Source organism: Trachypithecus francoisi, unplaced genomic scaffold (assembly GCF_009764315.1).
Source record: "Trachypithecus francoisi isolate TF-2019V2 unplaced genomic scaffold, Tfra_2.0 Contig01451, whole genome shotgun sequence".
Lineage (NCBI taxonomy): Eukaryota > Metazoa > Chordata > Mammalia > Primates > Cercopithecidae > Trachypithecus > Trachypithecus francoisi.
Genome location: NW_022681432.1, coordinates 3968740 through 3985772, shown reverse-complemented (window position 1 = coordinate 3985772; position 17033 = coordinate 3968740). Strand labels below are relative to the sequence as shown.

Genomic DNA, 17033 nt, shown 5'->3' with positions numbered 1-17033 from the left:
ATAGGTGGGAACTGAACAATGACATCACTTGGACTCGGGAAGGGGAGCATCACACAACGGGGCCTATCATGGGGAGGGGGGAGGGGGGAGGGATTGCACTGGGAGTTATACCTGGTATAAATGACGAATTGATGGGTGCTGACGAGTTGATGGGTGCAGCACACCAACATGGCACAAGTATACATATGTAACAAACCTGCACGTTATGCACATGTACCCTGTAACTTAAAGTATAATAAAAATAAAAAAAAATAAAAAAAAAAAATAAAAAAACTGCAGCATTATTGGGCTTGGGGTTCAACTCCCAGCGAATACCTGTAAAGTCTTCCCAAGAAGGACAGGTACAAACAAGCCTGGAGTGCGAAGACCAAATTAAAAATCTAACTCATCGATGCCCATACACTCCCAAGCATCTACAAGCAGCAAGACCATCTAGAAAAACATGACCTCACCGGCTGGGCGCGGTGGCTCAAGCCTGTAATCCCAGCACTTTGGGAGGCCGAGACGGGCGGATCACGAGGTCAGGAGATCGAGACCATCCTGGCTAACACAGTGAAACCCCATCTCTACTAAAAATACAAAAACTAGCCGGGCGAGGTGGCGGGCGCCTGTAGTCCCAGCTACTTCGGAGGCTGAGGCAGGAGAATGGCGTAAACCCGGGAGGCGGAGCTTGCAGTGAGCTGAGATCCGGCCACTGCACTCCAGCCTGGGCGACAGAGCAAGACTCCGTCTCAAAAAAAAAAAAAAAAAAAAAAAAAAAAAAGAAAAACATGACCTCACCAAATGAACTAAATAAGGAACCAGGAACCAATTCTGGAGAAACAGAGATAGACATGCAGGCTTTCAGACAGATAATTCAAAATAGCTCTGTTGAGGAAACTCAACGAAACTAAAGATAACAAAGAGAAAGAATTTACAATTCTATCAGATAACTTTAATAAAGAGATTAAAATAATTAAAAAGAATCAAGTAGAAATTCTAGAGCTGAAAAATGCAACTTGACATACTGAAGAATGCACGACAGTCTCTTAATAGAAGAACTGATCAAGAAGTGAAAATAATTTGTGAGCTTCAAGACAGGCTATTTGAAAATACACAGAGGAGACAAAATTTTAAAAAAAGGAGAAGAATAAAGCATGCCTACAAGATCTAGAAAATAGCCTAAGAGGGGCAAGTCTAAGAGCTACTGGACTTGAATAGAAAGTAGAGAGAGAAAGAGGGGTAAGAAGTATATTCAAAGGGATACTATCAGATAACTCCCGAAACCTAGAGAAAGAAATAAACATACAAGTACAAGAAAGTTATAGAACACCCAACAGATTTAAACTAAAGAAGACCACCTCAAGGCATTTAATAATCAAACTCCAAAAGTTCAATGATAAAGTATCCTAAAAACAGCAAGAGAAAATAAACAAATCACATAATGGAGCCTCAATACACCTAGCAGCATACTTTTCAGTGAAAACATTATAGGTTAGGATAGAGGGGCATGACATATTTAAAGCACTGAAAAAAAAAAAATTAGTCTACACTATTATAACTGGCAAAAAGTATTATTCATGCATGATGGAGAAATAAAGACCTTCCCAGACAAACAAAAACAGAGATTTCATCAACATCAGACCTGTCTTATAAGAAATGCTAAAGGGAGTTCTTCAATCTGAAAGAAAAGTATGTAATGAGCAAGAAGAAATCATCTGAAGGTACAAAACTCTCTATAATAGTAAGCACAAAGAAAAATGCAGGGAATATTATTGCATTGTCATTGTGGGGTATAAATTTCTCTTAAGTAGGAAGACTAAATGACGAACCAATCAAATAATAACTACAAAAACTTTTCAAAACATAGTACAATAAGACATAAAGAGAAGCAATAAAAAGTTGAAAAGTGGGGAGACGAAGTCAAAGTGTAGTGTTTTTCATCAGATTTTTTTGCATGTTTGTTTAGACAATCAGTGTTAAGTTTCCATCAGTTTAAAATAAGGGGTATTAGATCATATTGGCAAGCCTCATGGTAATCTCAAACTGAAAAACATACAATATGCAAAAAATAAAGAGAAAGAGGCCAGGTTCACGCCTGTAATCCCAGAACTTTCGGAGGTCGAGGCAGTCGGATCACAAGGTCAAGAGATCGAGACCATCCTGCCTAACACGGTGAAGCCCCGTCTCTACTAAAAATACCAAAAAATTAGCCGGGTGTGGTGGCAGGCACCTGTAGTCTCAGCTACTTGGGAGGCTGAGGCAGGAGAATGGCATGAACCTGGGAGGTGGAGCTTGCAGTGAGCCGAGATTGTGCCACTGCACTCCAGCTTGGGCGACAGAGCGAGACTCCATCTCCAAATAAATAAATAAATAAATAAATAAATAAATAGAAAAAAAACTAAATCACAGCACCACAGAAAATCACCTTCAGTAAAAGGAGGGCAGGGAGGAAGAAAACAAGGAAGAGAAGAGCAGAAAACAACTAAAAAAATGGCAGGAGTAAGTCCCTATTCATTAATAACAACACTGAATATAAATGGACTAAACAATCAAAATACATAGACCGGATGAACCCATGAAAAAGCAAGAAAAAATGATCTGTTGCCTACAAGAAACACGCTTCACCCATAAAGACACATACAGACTGAAAATAAAGGAATGGGAAAAGATATTCCATGCCAATGGAAACCACAAAGGAGCAGGAGCAGTTATATCATACAAAATAGATTTGAAGGCAAAAATTGCAAGAAGGGAAATGGAGGTCATTACATAATGAATGATAAAAGGGGTCAATCCTGCAAGAAGATAGAAAAATTATAAATATCTATGTACCCCAAACTGGAGCATCCATATATAGAGAGCAAATATTATTATAGATAAAGAGGGATATAGAACTCAATACAGTAACAGCCAGTGACTTCAACACCCCACTTTCAGCAGTGGACAGATCTCCCAGATAGAAAACTCAACAATGAAACATCGGACTTAATCTGCACCATAGAAAAAGTAGACCTAATAGATACTTACAGAACATTTCATCCAAAGGCTGCAGAATACACACTCTTCTCCTCAGCACATGGATCATTCTCAAGAATAGACCATATGTTACACCACAAAACAAGTTTTAATATATTAAAAAATCTGCAATAATATCAAGCATCTTCTGTGACCACAATTGAATACAACTAGACATCAACAACAAGAGGAATTTTGGAAACTATATAAATACATAGAAATAAAATAATATGTTCCTGAATGACCAGAGAGTCAATAAAAAAATTAAGAAAGAAATTTTAAAAATTCTTGAAACAAATGATAATAGAAATACAACATAAAAAATCCTATGGAATACAGTGAAAGCAGTACTAAGATGGAAATTTATAGCTGAAAGTGCTTATATTAAAAAAAAAACAAAACTTCAAATAGCCTTATGATGTATCTTAAAGAACTAGAGAAGCAAGCAAATTGAACCCAAATTTAGTAGGAGAAAAGTAATAAATATCAGAGCAGAAATAAATGAATTTGAAATGAGGAAAATAATACAAAAGATCAATGAGATAAAAACTTGCTTTTTGAAAAAATAAACAAAATTGACAAACCATTAGCCAGACTATCAAAGAAAAACAGGGAAAAGACCCCAATAATTAAAATTAGAGATGAAAAAGGAAGTATTATGACTGATACCACAAAAATTCAAAGGGTCATTAGTGGCTACTATGAGCAACTACATGCCAATAAAGGGAAAATCTAGAGAAAATGGACAAATTCCTTGTCACATAAAACCTACCAAGAAATCCAAAACCTGAAGAGGCCAATAACAAGTAGTAAGATCAACACAATAATAAAAAGTCTCCCAGTAATGAACAGCCCAGGGCCTGATGGCTTCAGTGCTACATTCCTCCAAACATTTAAAGAAGAATTAATATCAATCCTGCTCATAATATTACAAAAAATAGAGCAGGAGGGAATACTCCCAAAGTCATTCTATGAGGCAAGTATTACCCTGATACCAAACCAAACAAAGATACAACAACAACAAAAAACTACAGGCCAATATCTCTGATGAATAATAATGTAAAAATCCTCAACAAGATACTAGCAAATTGAATTCAATAATACATCAACAAGACTGTTCATCAAGACCAAGTGGGATTTGTCCCAGGTATGCAAGGATGGTTCACCATATGAAAATCACGTAATATGATACATCATACCAACAAAATGAAGGACAAAAACTACATGATGATTTCAACTGATGTTGAAAAAGCACCTGATGAAATTCAACATCTCTTCATGATAAAAAAAAAAAAAACCCTCAGAAAACTGGGTATAGAAGGAACATGCATCAACATAATCAAAGCCATATATGACAAACCCACTGTTAATACCATAATGAATTGGGAAACACTGATATCCTTTCCTCTGAGACCTGGAACACAACAAGGATGCCTGCTTTCATTACTGTTAATCAACATAGTACTGCAAGTCCTAACCAGAGCAATCAGACAAGAGAAAGAAATAAAGAGTATCCAAGTGAGAAAGGAAGAAGTCAAATTATCCTTTTTTTACGGATGGTATTATCTTACATTTGGGAAAACCAAAAGACTCCTCCAAGAAACTATTAGAACTGACAAACTCAACAAAGTTGCAGGATACAAAATGAACATACAAACATCAGTAGCATTTCTACAGGCCGACAGAGAACAATCTGAAAATGAAATCCAGAAAGTGATCCCACTTATAATAGCTAAAAAGAAAATCAAATACCTAGTAATTAAACAAGAAGTAAAGTATCTCTACAATGAAACTACAAAACATTGATAAAAAGAAATTAAAGAAGACATGTAAACAGGAACGTACTAAAATGATGCAAGAAATTGAGAAAGACACACAAAAAATGGAAAGATATTCCAAGTTCATGAATTGAAAGAATCAGAATTGTTAAAATTGTCCGTACTACCCAAAGCAATCTACAGATTAAACACAATACCTTTCAAAATAGAATGAGATTCTACACAAAAAGAGAAAAAAAAAAGTCCTAAAATTTATATGGATCCACAAAATACCCAGTATAGATAAAGCTACCTATGAGAAAAGAACAAAACTGGAGGAATCACATTATTGACTTCAAATTATACTACAAAGCTATAGTAACATGGTACTGTCATGAAAACAGAAACATAGAACAGGGGAATGGAATCGAGAACCCAGAGATAAATCAATGTATCTATAGTAAATTCCTTTTTGACAAGGTGTCAAGAACATACAATGGGTAAAGGACGGTGTGTTCAATAAACGGTGCTAGGAAAACTGGATATGCATATACAGATGAATGAAACTATAACACTAGCTCTTGCTATATACAAAAATAAAAACAAAATAGATTAAAAATTTACATCTAAGACTTTGAACAATATAACTACTACAAGAAAACATTGGATAAACTTGCCAGGACATTGAACTGGGCAAAGATTTCTTAAGTAATAGCCCACAAGCACAGGTGATCAAAGCAAATATGTACAAATTGGATCACATCAAGTTAAAAAGCTTCTGCACGGCAAAGGAAACAATCGATAACATGAGGAGACAATTCACGGAATAAGGGAAAATATTTGCAAACTGCCCATCTGACCAGGGATTAATAACAAGAATATATAAGGAGCTCAAACAACTCTACAGGAAAAAGTCTAATAATCCAGTTAAAAAATGAGCACAAGATCTGAATAGACATTTCTCAAAAGAAAGCATACAAATGGCAAACAGGCATATGAAAAGGTGCTCAACATCACTGATCACCAGAGAAAAGCAAATCAAAACTACAGTAAGATATAATTTCTCCCTAAAATGAGGTCTTTATTCAAAAGTCAGGCAATAAAAAAATGCTGACAAGGATGCGGAGAAAAAGGAAATCTCATACGCTGTTGGTGGGAATGTAAATTTGCACAACCACTATGGAGAACAGTTTAGAGGTTCCTCAAAAAAACTAAAAATAGAGCTACCATACAATCCATTAATCCCACTGCTGAATACATACGTAAAAGAAAGGAAATCAGTACAATGAAGACATATCTGTACTCCCATGTTTGCTGCAGCACTGTTTTTTTTTTATTATTTTTATTTATTTATTTATTTTTTATTTTTTTGAGACGGAGTCTCGCTCTGTCGCCCAGGCTGGAGTGCAGTGGCCGGATCTCAGCTCACTGCAAGCTCCGCCTCCCGGGTTCACGCCATTCTCCTGCCTCAGCCTCCCGAGTAGCTGGGACTACAGGCGCCCACCACCTCGCCCGTCTAGTTTTTTTTGTATTTTTTAGTAGAGACGGGGTTTCACCGTGTTAGTCAGGATGGTCTCGATCTCCTGACCTCGTGATCCGCCCGTCTCGGCCTCCCAAAGTGCTGGGATTACAGGCTTGAGCCACCGCGCCCGGCCAGCACTGTTTTTAATAACCATGATAAGAAAGCAATCTAAATGCCCACTGACAGACAAATGGATAAAGAAAATGTGGCACTTATACACAACAGAGTACTATTCATCCATAAAAAAGAGTAAGAACCTGTCATCTGCATTGTGGGTGGAACTGGAGATCATTGTGTTAACTGAAATAAGCCAGGCACAGAAAAATAAACTTACGTTCTCACTTATTTATGGAAGATGAAAATTAAAATATTGAACTCATGGAAATAGAGAGTAGAAGGATGGTTACCAGTGGCTAGGAAGGGTACAGGGGAAGGGACTTAGAGGATGGGGGATGGATAATGGGTTTGAAAAACAGTTGGAGAGAATAAATAAGACTTAATATTAGCTAGTACAACAGGGTGAGTATAGTCCAAAATAATATAATTATACATTTTAAAATAACTAAATGCATATGACTGGATTGCTTGTAACACAAAGGATAAATGCTTGAGATGATGTATATACCCCATTTACCCTGATGTGATTATTAGGCACTGTATGCCTGTATCAAAATCTCATACAACACATAAATATATACAAGTATGTACCACAAAATTAAAATTTAAATTTAAAAAATATAAAAAATTATAGGTTGAAAACCAAACAATCCATTTTTTAACGGGCAAAAGATCTGAATAGACACTTCTTCAAAGAAATAAATACATGAAAATGTGCTTAGTGTCATTAGTTTTAGAAAAATACAAAACAAAACCATGATAATTCTACCTAATGCCTATTTAAATAGATAAAATAAAAAATACTAAGTACAAAATGCTAGTGAGGATACAGATACACTGGACATTGCGGGTGAATATACAAAATATTACAACCACTTTGGAAATCAGTTTGAAGTTTTCTCACTTAGTTAAATACTCTCAACATATGATCAACTAATCTCACTCCTTATGTACTTACTTAAAGGAAATAAAAATTTATGGTCAAAAAACCTATACATGAAGGTTTACAGTGGCTTTATTCATCATTGCCCAAAAGAGGAAACAACTCAAATGCCTCCTCATTGAGAAATGGATAAACAAATCATGGTACCACCATAAAATGAAACACTACTTAGCAATTTTAAAAAATATTCATTGATACAGCCAACAATATGGATGAATCTCAAATGCCCTATGCTAATTAAATGAAGCCAGTCTCAAAAGGCTGTATACTGTATGCCTCTGTTCATAATTACATTATGGAAAAAGCATACATATGGGAACAGAAAGTAGACTGGTAGTTGGCTTGGGGTAAAGGAAGGATTGACTTATAAGGGGAGAATTTGGAGGAGGAGGGTTATGGAACTGTTCCATATTTTTATTTTGGTGATAGTTACAAGGCTGTACGCATTTGTCAAAACTTGCAGAACTATACACAAAAAAAGTGATTTTTAAAAATTAAACTTTGGCCGGGCGCGGTGGCTCAAGCCTGTAATCCCAGCACTTTGGGAGGCCGAGACAGGCGGATCACGAGGTCAGGAGATCGAGACCATCCTGGCTAATACAGTGAAACCCCGTCTCTACTAAAAAATACAAAAAAAACTAGCCGGGCGACGAGGTGGGCGCCTGTAGTCCCAGCTACTCGGGAGGCTGAGGCAGGAGAATGGCGTAAACCCGGGAGGCGGAGCTTGCAGTGAGCTGAGATCCGGCCACTGCACTCCAGCCTGGGCGGCAGAGCAAGACTCCGTCTCAAAAAAAAAAAAAAAAAAAAAAAAATTAAACTTTATATTTTGAGATGATTGCAGATTCGCATGCTGTTACACGAAAAACTACAGGGATCCTGTTTATCCAGTGTCCCCCATGGTAAAATCTTGCAAAACTATAGTACTATAACCACAGCCAGGACACTGACGTTGATGCAGTCAAGACACAGGATAGTTCCATCACCAAAAGACATCAGAAGGATGAGTTTTAACATATGTAAAGTATACCTTCATTTTAAAAATTAAAAATCTATAAGCCTTATATTGCTCGTTTACAACAAAACATCAACATTAACTCTTAATTTTAGGTCCTCCCAAAACTGATTTTCTAACTCTGCGCAATATTTTCGTTTAAAAAATCACTTATCCTTAGATAATAGCTTAATGTATTTTAACTTTCAGTATAATCTTTAAAAATCTTTTCACTGTGCCACTATGTTCTTTCTCTGTATATTGAAACTTGTAAACTCTGCACATTCCATTTACAAAAGTAAACATAATTAACATCTAGTCTTCCAGGTCAGTTCAGCTGAATATAACATAGCTTGTGGAGAAGAACACTGGTTTCTTTGGCCATTCCAGAGAGAAGGGGGGAGAGAAGAATTTTCTTATTCGTCTGTTACCTTTCAGAGATTTATGCCAATCCACAGAGTTCCTTTGCTGTACTATTTCTGACTAAACTGTTATTTAACAACTATAATTTGTTCAGCAATCAACTAACAAAAATTGCACAACTATAAAACTAGCTACAAGATTAGATAAGCCATATGTTATACAATGGTTTTTCCAAATCACTAATTTGAAAATAAAAGAAAATGTACAATTCAACTATATAATGGAAGGGTTATTTGGGGGGTAGGTTTGAGTGTCAGTGTTTCACATCTTTGTATTCTAAAAGACTCTTTTGTAAGACTTTAAACTTTAAAAGCACACTCAGAATATAATACTTTGATGAATATTTACTATAAATAAAAGCAATCTCAGTGATTAGTTTGCAAGTAACTATAAAAACGACATAGAATTATTTTCTCAAGTACACATTTTTCTCTTAAATACTCAGCTCAAGTAGTGTGTGATTTACATCTCTGACCACTGTATATTTTTCTTCTCTCTCTTTGTAGAAGTTGCTTCTGAATTATGTCTCTCAGAAAACACATTATAGGCTGGGCACAGTGGCTCACACCTGTTACCCCAACACTTTGGGAAGCCATAGCAGGAGGATTGCTTGAGGCCAGGAGTTCAAGACCAGCCTGGGCAATATAGCAAGACTCCGTCTCTACAAAAAAAAAAAAAAAAAAAGCTGGATGTGGTGGCATGTTCCTGAAGTCCCAGCTACTCAGAAGCTGGTGTGGGAGGATGGCTTGAGCCCAGGAGTTAAATAAAGGCTGTGATAAGATGTGATCATGCCACAGCCCACCAGCCTGGGTGACAGAGTAAGATTCTGTCTCTTAAAAAAAAACAAAATTTAAAAAGTGCAACAGATTAGAGTAATTACAGTTCAAATAGATTCTGTATTCAAGCTATCCTTTTTAATGGGATATTATGATTAAATAATTTTTCTAAAGAGGCAAGTCATATTATAAAGTTATTTTTATATAACTATGGGAGGGATTTTGTACAGAGTATGAAAAGGATGCAGGATTTCAGAAAAAAAAACTTAAGTCTTATAATAATATATAATATAATAATATATTAGTAAGGATGTAGATATTTGGGGATATCCATTCTCATCCACTCTCATTCTACTGATCTGCTATAACAATCATAAACTCAGAATGAGGCCAATCAGACTCAAAGCACAGTTATAACACGAAAATTTCTATAGTCCATTGTAATTTCACAGCAGCCTGTCATTTCAGATATTAGGTCCATTCCTTATGCCTGGAGAATTTTTAAAGTGGACTGGTGGAAAAAAAAAAAAAAAAGTATTGTCATTCTCCTGCAATCATTCTTGGAAAACAGAATGCTAGTAAAGACCCTCCCTAGGTGAGACATTGCTAAATCATAACAACATGCACACAGCCCCCTGGTGTCAACAGCAAATAGCAATCAATCTGGTATTTTTTACTGTACTATTCAATATGGAAGGAAAGAAGGAGATAGGAAGAGACGTCTAGCAGGGAGGAACGACACACAAGAGGTTAAGAAAGAAAGAAAGAAAGCAAACAAGAAAAATTAAAGAGAAAGAGAGATAAAGAACATAAAATAAATTAAAAGAAACATTGTAAAAGAATTCTTAAACCCATTTATGCCTAGTGTTCCATTATTGGAACGCTAAGCATGTGGGAGTTATTTATATCCTACTGCTCAAGGTCATCATCAAAGTCTGACTGCAAAAATTCAAAAAATTGCAGCCTCAGGCATAAATGGGTTAAAATACTTGCTGTGAGTGGTCATACTTTAGCCAACCTCATTGGAATGCTGTCAGGGTAAATCTATAAATGTAGTCATTACAAAACCTTGACCTAGGTTATAATCACAAAACTGTAAATTATCTAATATTTATTATGGTACACAGTCTTTAAAAGAAATGTTTGTGCCATTGCAAGAAAATAAATTGAATTGTTAAAAAAATTATGAATCACATTTCTTCCTGTTACATGCTTTGTGTCCCTTGCTTATAAATTAATATTGATCCTATCTATTCTTCCCTCCTCAGACAGTTTAAGTCTCTAAAATCTATCAAAAGCAGAATTAAAATGAGAATACTAAATACAAATCAACTTGGCATCATTATTTACGTAACTAACCTTAATGTAGAGAGAGAAAAATAGGTTTTTTTCTACTCTTTCCCACCTCTCTTTCTCACCTCTGACAAAAGAGGTATAGTTTATTAAGCAAAAATGAAAAGAGGAATTAATTTTTAATTATCTTTTTAATTGCTGTAAAATACAAATTTATGTATTATATAAAAATCTCGAAACTCTACTGTTCCCGATTGTTATTTTCCTTTCCTTTTTCTCTTTAAATATCTTCAAACCCACATAATTTCTTTTGTACATGAAAAAGATAATCAGGCTGTGAATCAGTAAGAGTCACTAAACTTTATTTGAACTTTTTCATATTTATGTCAGCTTTTGAGGTAACTGATATTTTATTTTTGCATTGATGCAGTATACACAGGAATTTAAAGCAACTTACCTTTAAACTGTACCTATTAAAATTATCTGTAAAGACCACATCTTCATTTTACCTCTGTTCTAACATTCAAATAATAAAATACAGAATTTACTATCTATTGAAAACACATGTAACCTTTTGAGACTGGCTCACTCAGCACAACGCCCTTGAGATCCATCCAAGTTGCTGGATGTCTCAACAGGTCTTTCTTTTTTACTGCTGAGTAGTATGCCATCACATGGACATATGACAATTTATATTTATTCATTCCCCTTTGAAGAACATTTAGGTAACTTCCAGTCAGGCTATTACAAGTAGGGTTGTTATGAACATTCATATACAGGCTTTTATGTGAACACAGTTTTTATTTTTCTAGGATAAATGCTCAGTAGTATGACAACTGTATGATTCTATTTCTATATCATTCTCAAAATAACAAAATTATAGAGATGTAGAACATATAAGTGGTTGCCAGGAGTCAGGGAAGGCAGAGGGAAGGTTGTCACTATATTTCAAATGTGATGACTACTTGTGATACATCATTCTGTCTAGACTGAAACTCAGATGACGTATTGTTACATTTATTAATGATAAAAAACTATCATTAATTATTTACAATAAGTGTATCTAATGTACAATTTTTTAATATTACAATTAGAACATATTGAAAGCAGTCTAACCATCAAATAACATTTAATTCACTAAAGAGACGAATAAATTGCAAATCAAATTCAGAAAGAGAAAAAAACAGGCTTAGACAAATTTATATTAAAGTAATAAAAAATATGAATCAAGCGGCTAAAGGTATAATAAGAAAATCTGCATACCTGTTAATTTGATATGTCCTATTTCATCAAGCAAAATGCTGTAAATCAAAATTCACATTCAACAAGATGGAATAAAATATTTTACATAAAACATTTAAATAAAAATCATAAAACTAAGATCAGTATCTATTAATATATTTAAAAAATTTAAATGATTAACTTAAAGTCAATGTATGTCTTACAAAGATTACTTTTTACAAACAAGTTTCATGTAATTCATATAGAATTCCCTATAATATTTAAAAGACCTAATGGAGTTTGACAAAAAGTACTTCCAGAAACACAGACAATATGAATACAAAAGAAGAATACAGCTTTACTTTTCTGGCTTCAGGTCTCTATAAACAATTCCTAATTGGTGCAGATGATCCAAAGCAAGGGCCAGTTCTGCGAGGTAGAATTTCACATCTTCCTCTGTAAACAGAACCTAGAACAAAATAATGAATTATCATTTGATCTTTCTTTCAGTATTCAGTATATTTAAAAATACTTCTTTCAAAATGAGTAGACAGACAAATCTAGGAAATATAAGATAATAAGCATAGTCAATTCTTATTTGACTGGCATAATTATTGGCAATACCAGAGAAATAAGATTTCTACATAAATGAAATGAAACTCTTTAAGAATGCGTCTCTTCAATATTAACCATTTTAATGTAAATCTTTCCAAAACATTATGTTGTTTGTATATCTTCTCACACTAAATGCACAGCACAAGATTCACCTTTTTTAAAGTGACTTAGTCCCATAATACCAATATTAATTTTAGTACTCTGCTATAATATAGTTACCCTTAGGGTATTTGAAATATAGAAGGTATTTTGTTTTAGCTCTGGGAATTCCACTATTTCTACCATTCTCTCTTTTACTGTCTACTATCATTTCTCAGAAATTTCACTTTTAGGGGCTCTACAAACCCAAAGCTTTTACTACACTACCACAAGTTGTTAAATTAGTAACTCTTATCTTACACACAATTGTGAACTCATCTCTGACCTAAGGGGTGGATCCAAGCCTCTTCTGTTAGTAATGTATATGAGTGTAATGGCACTGTATTACTCAATCATTTTGTGCCTGGAAATACAGCTGCTATGATGAAGTGAAGAGTAATGAACTTGAATCAGAATTGGCAGTGTAATATCAGACATGTCACTTAGCCCTTTGGGCCTCAGTTTCTAAATCTGTAAAACAGGACAATAATATCTGCTGTATATACCTAACAAGGTTGTTGTAAGAATCAAATCAGTTTATGTGGAAAAAAAAAGCTTTGTAAACTTTAAAAAACTATATACATATAACCATAAGGTATTATTATTATAGGTTTATATCTAAATCCATTCACTAGTGAGTATTCATTTACACATAGAATTGGAGACTAATCAACCATGAGATGTAATTTTTAAGGTTTAGCAAGAACTCCAGATTGGTGAAATCAAATATTTTTCTCAAAATGGGTTATTTTCATAAAGAAACCTCTGGATTATTAAGAAGGCTCAAAACTGCATAAAGTACATGTCATAATAGCTTACAACCTGATTGCCCATTTAGAATTATGGCCCCTGCATTTCACAATGCAGATCCAGGTTACTAGTAAAATTGCAGAGAATGAGCAGTTAATAACTTCTGATATGCTAACTACTTTTTTAAATGATCAACAGAAAAACAAAGATGGCTTATTATCTAAGTTTTGGGAGCATTAATTTGAATATATAATGGTAAAAGTATAAAAACATCACTTTCACTTGACTTTTTATTAAGAATAAAAATAATTGTTGCCTATTCAACTTCTAATCAAGGATAATAAGAAGTTCTCTGAAAGCTAATACATAAGAAAACCCTAAATAAAAACTATTTAAAACTAAATTAGAAAAAACTTTGCCTAGTTACAGTTATGCAAGCCTATCACCTTGTCATGAAGTTGTCTTGGTGGAAAGCCTCATGATAGATGCAAATAAAACATTACTAAGTAGAAATTATGTGCCAGGCACTGTACAATCATTATGTTATTATAGCTTCCAAACTCTATGACGTAGGTATTAGGAACATCTTGCAAATGGAGAAAGAAACTCAGAGTGATTAAGTAACTTGCCCAAAATAACACAGCTAGTAAGAAGGAGGCCCAAGACGTGAACTCAGGGATACTCGTCCATAAGAATGAACTCTTCCCCAGAAGCCACTTCTGCCACATGCTATGCTGCAATGTTTGCTTTTCTAAAAAACAAATTTTAGGTTCACTGCCAATAATGCTTTCCAACCCACTAATCGTCCTACTCATAAATCGCCCTCCCCCACGACAAAATGAAAATCATCCTAAACTCCAGTACTCTTGAGCTAAGCACTTTTAATATTTTGTCATCTGCTTTTCAATTTTTTGTGCATATCTGTGTTCGAATGTGTCTACGAATGTGTGTTTTAATAGAGTTGAAATCAGACTACCGTATAAGTACTGTTTAGTGGCCTCCTTTATCCCCAGTTGATATTATGTCATAAGCATTCTATGTCTTTAAAATTTCCAATAGTTGTACAATATAACCATACCAATTTACTGTAAGTTACCTAAACATTCTCCTTCTTGACATTTAGGTTATTTCCAGTTTTTCACTATTTGAAATAACTCTGCAATATGCATATGTACATATTACTGATATTTATGATTATTTTCTCAAAATGAATTAAGAATTTTTTTTTAAAAAATGAAATGCTGGGTCAAGGAGCATAAATAGTCAAGATTCCTGACATACACAACAAAATTATTTTCCAAAAAGGTTATAGTAATTTCCACTCCCATCAGCAGTTTATGAAAGCATTTGTCTTACCACATCCTTGATAGCATGGAATATACCCTGTAAAAAGCCTTTTCAAATTTGGTGTGCGAAGATGGCATTATTTTTTAAATTTGTTTTGATTTTTAGGCTGAACACTGTTTTTCATGTTTAGTAGTCTTTCTACTTTTTTTGTGAATTATCAGTAATGTTTGTGTCTATTTTCTATTACTGACTTACTGTTTTGTCAATTGGTACAAGTCACTTAAATATTAAAAATGTCAGTTTTCTATCATATTAGCTGCAAATACTTATCCAATTTTGTGCTAGTTTTTTATGCTCAGTAATCCTTAATTTTTGCTAGTCAAATATATAGATGATTTAAGGAGAAATTCGCCATCCAATGGTCAACAAAATATTTAGCTGGTTTTTCAAGATTTAGCTCTTTTATGTAAGTAAGATTTATTTTTGTATATGGTAGAGATGGCATTTTAAAACGATTTTTTGATATATTTAAGCGATTTCTCAAATACTGTTTATTGAACAATCTCTTTGCCGTAATTCGTGATTCTTCCTTTATCATAAATATATGGTAAGTAATCTATAACAGGATATTTTGGGGATATACAGTATGTTTCTAATCTCGTGTTGATACTATAATGTTTTGTTTATGCACACTTTTATAAAGTTTTAAACAAGAGAATTTGGGGAGGCCAATGCATGAGGATCACTGGAGCCCAGGAGTTTGAGACCAGCCTGGGCAACATAGCAAGATCTCATCTCTACTGAAAAAAAAAGTAGCCGGGTATAGTGGCGCATGCTTCTGTAGTCCAAGCTACTCGGGAGGCTGAGGCATGAGGATTGCCTGAGCCTGGGAGGTTGAGGCTGCAATGAGCCAGGATAATGCCACTGCACTCCAGACTGGTGACAGAGTAAGACCCTGTCTCAAAAAACAAACAAACAAACAAAAAATGTTATTTCTTTGCATTTGTTTACTTTTCCAAGGAAACTATAAAATCTGTCAACATCAAACAAAAATCCCTATTGTGGCTTTATTTAGAATTTTGTTAAGCCAATAATTAACATTAGAAGAACTGACAGCGTTAAAATAATCAGCCATTCATTCTACTACATTTCTTGATATAAGCAAAATAAAGCACAGCTTAAGAGTTCTGTTTGTTTACCTGTGTGTGTGTGTGTGTGTGTGTGGTGTGTGTGTGTGTGTGTGTATTCTGAGGAAGGGAAATTTGGATAGGCATCTTTCCCTTTAAAATACAAATGACATACATTATAAAATTCTTTAAAACACACAAAAATGTACTTAAAAAGTCTTTTTCTAAGGTATAAAAACATGTTCTCATTTTGGATTATTTAACAATTTTTTGTACACACAAGTGAAGTATAACCAACAAACATCTGATTATTAATAAGCTGTCTACAGAAGTAACCATTGAATCATTTTTTAAAAGGCTGCTCAATCAATGTACTAATTTATTATCTTTTGGGTAATGCATTTAAAATGCTTGCTCTTACCTAATATTCCAGACTTAGGAATCAAAACTTACTGACTGCATCTCTGTGCTAGTATGGGTTTAGATAGTCCCACATCGAGAATGGAGGTCTGAAGAGTTTAAAAGAAAATTAGAAATGACTACAAGAATTTCTCAAGCATATTTGTGACACTTCTAAAATCTACGCAAGAAATCATGAATAATGGAGCCTTATTATACCATTGTCCTTCTATGCCTTGGTACCAGTTTTTAACAAGGTCCTTTAAAGACCCTCCTTAGAAGGGGGTCCTAGACAATCCCTTTCACATATTGAATTATGTTCTATAGTTAATAATATACCAATACACACCCTATGCTCACACATGGCACATTCTACACTGGAGGTAGACAGAATAAGCCAGAGACCTTCGCCACTTAAGCACTGGCTAGCATACCAGAAACACACTGTTCCTTTATCACAGCACGTTCTAGAGCTCTGGGAATCAACAGTAGCTCTCCCAAATTCTACACTGTAAATTCTGGAAGTAAGACATTGAACTACTATCACCCAATTAAAATGCTACTCCCAGACTACTACTTAAAGAAAAAATGAAGCAGACAAAGACAGGATTTAATCTCATGCCTGAAGAATCTAAAACACAGGACAAAACATATGAAATGATACTTTTCAAGACACT

At 34.4% G+C, this 17033-nt stretch overlaps 1 protein-coding gene across 1 annotated transcript in view; it reads right to left on the bottom strand.

The window, feature by feature from the left end:
• Nucleotides 1-17033, bottom strand: part of RPS6KA6 (ribosomal protein S6 kinase A6) — a 147582-nt gene that overhangs the window by 82510 nt on the left and 48039 nt on the right. Inside the window, 2 exon segments of the mRNA XM_033233510.1 lie at nt 12083-12120; nt 12403-12509. Coding sequence (XP_033089401.1) covers nt 12083-12120; nt 12403-12509 — 145 coding nt within the window.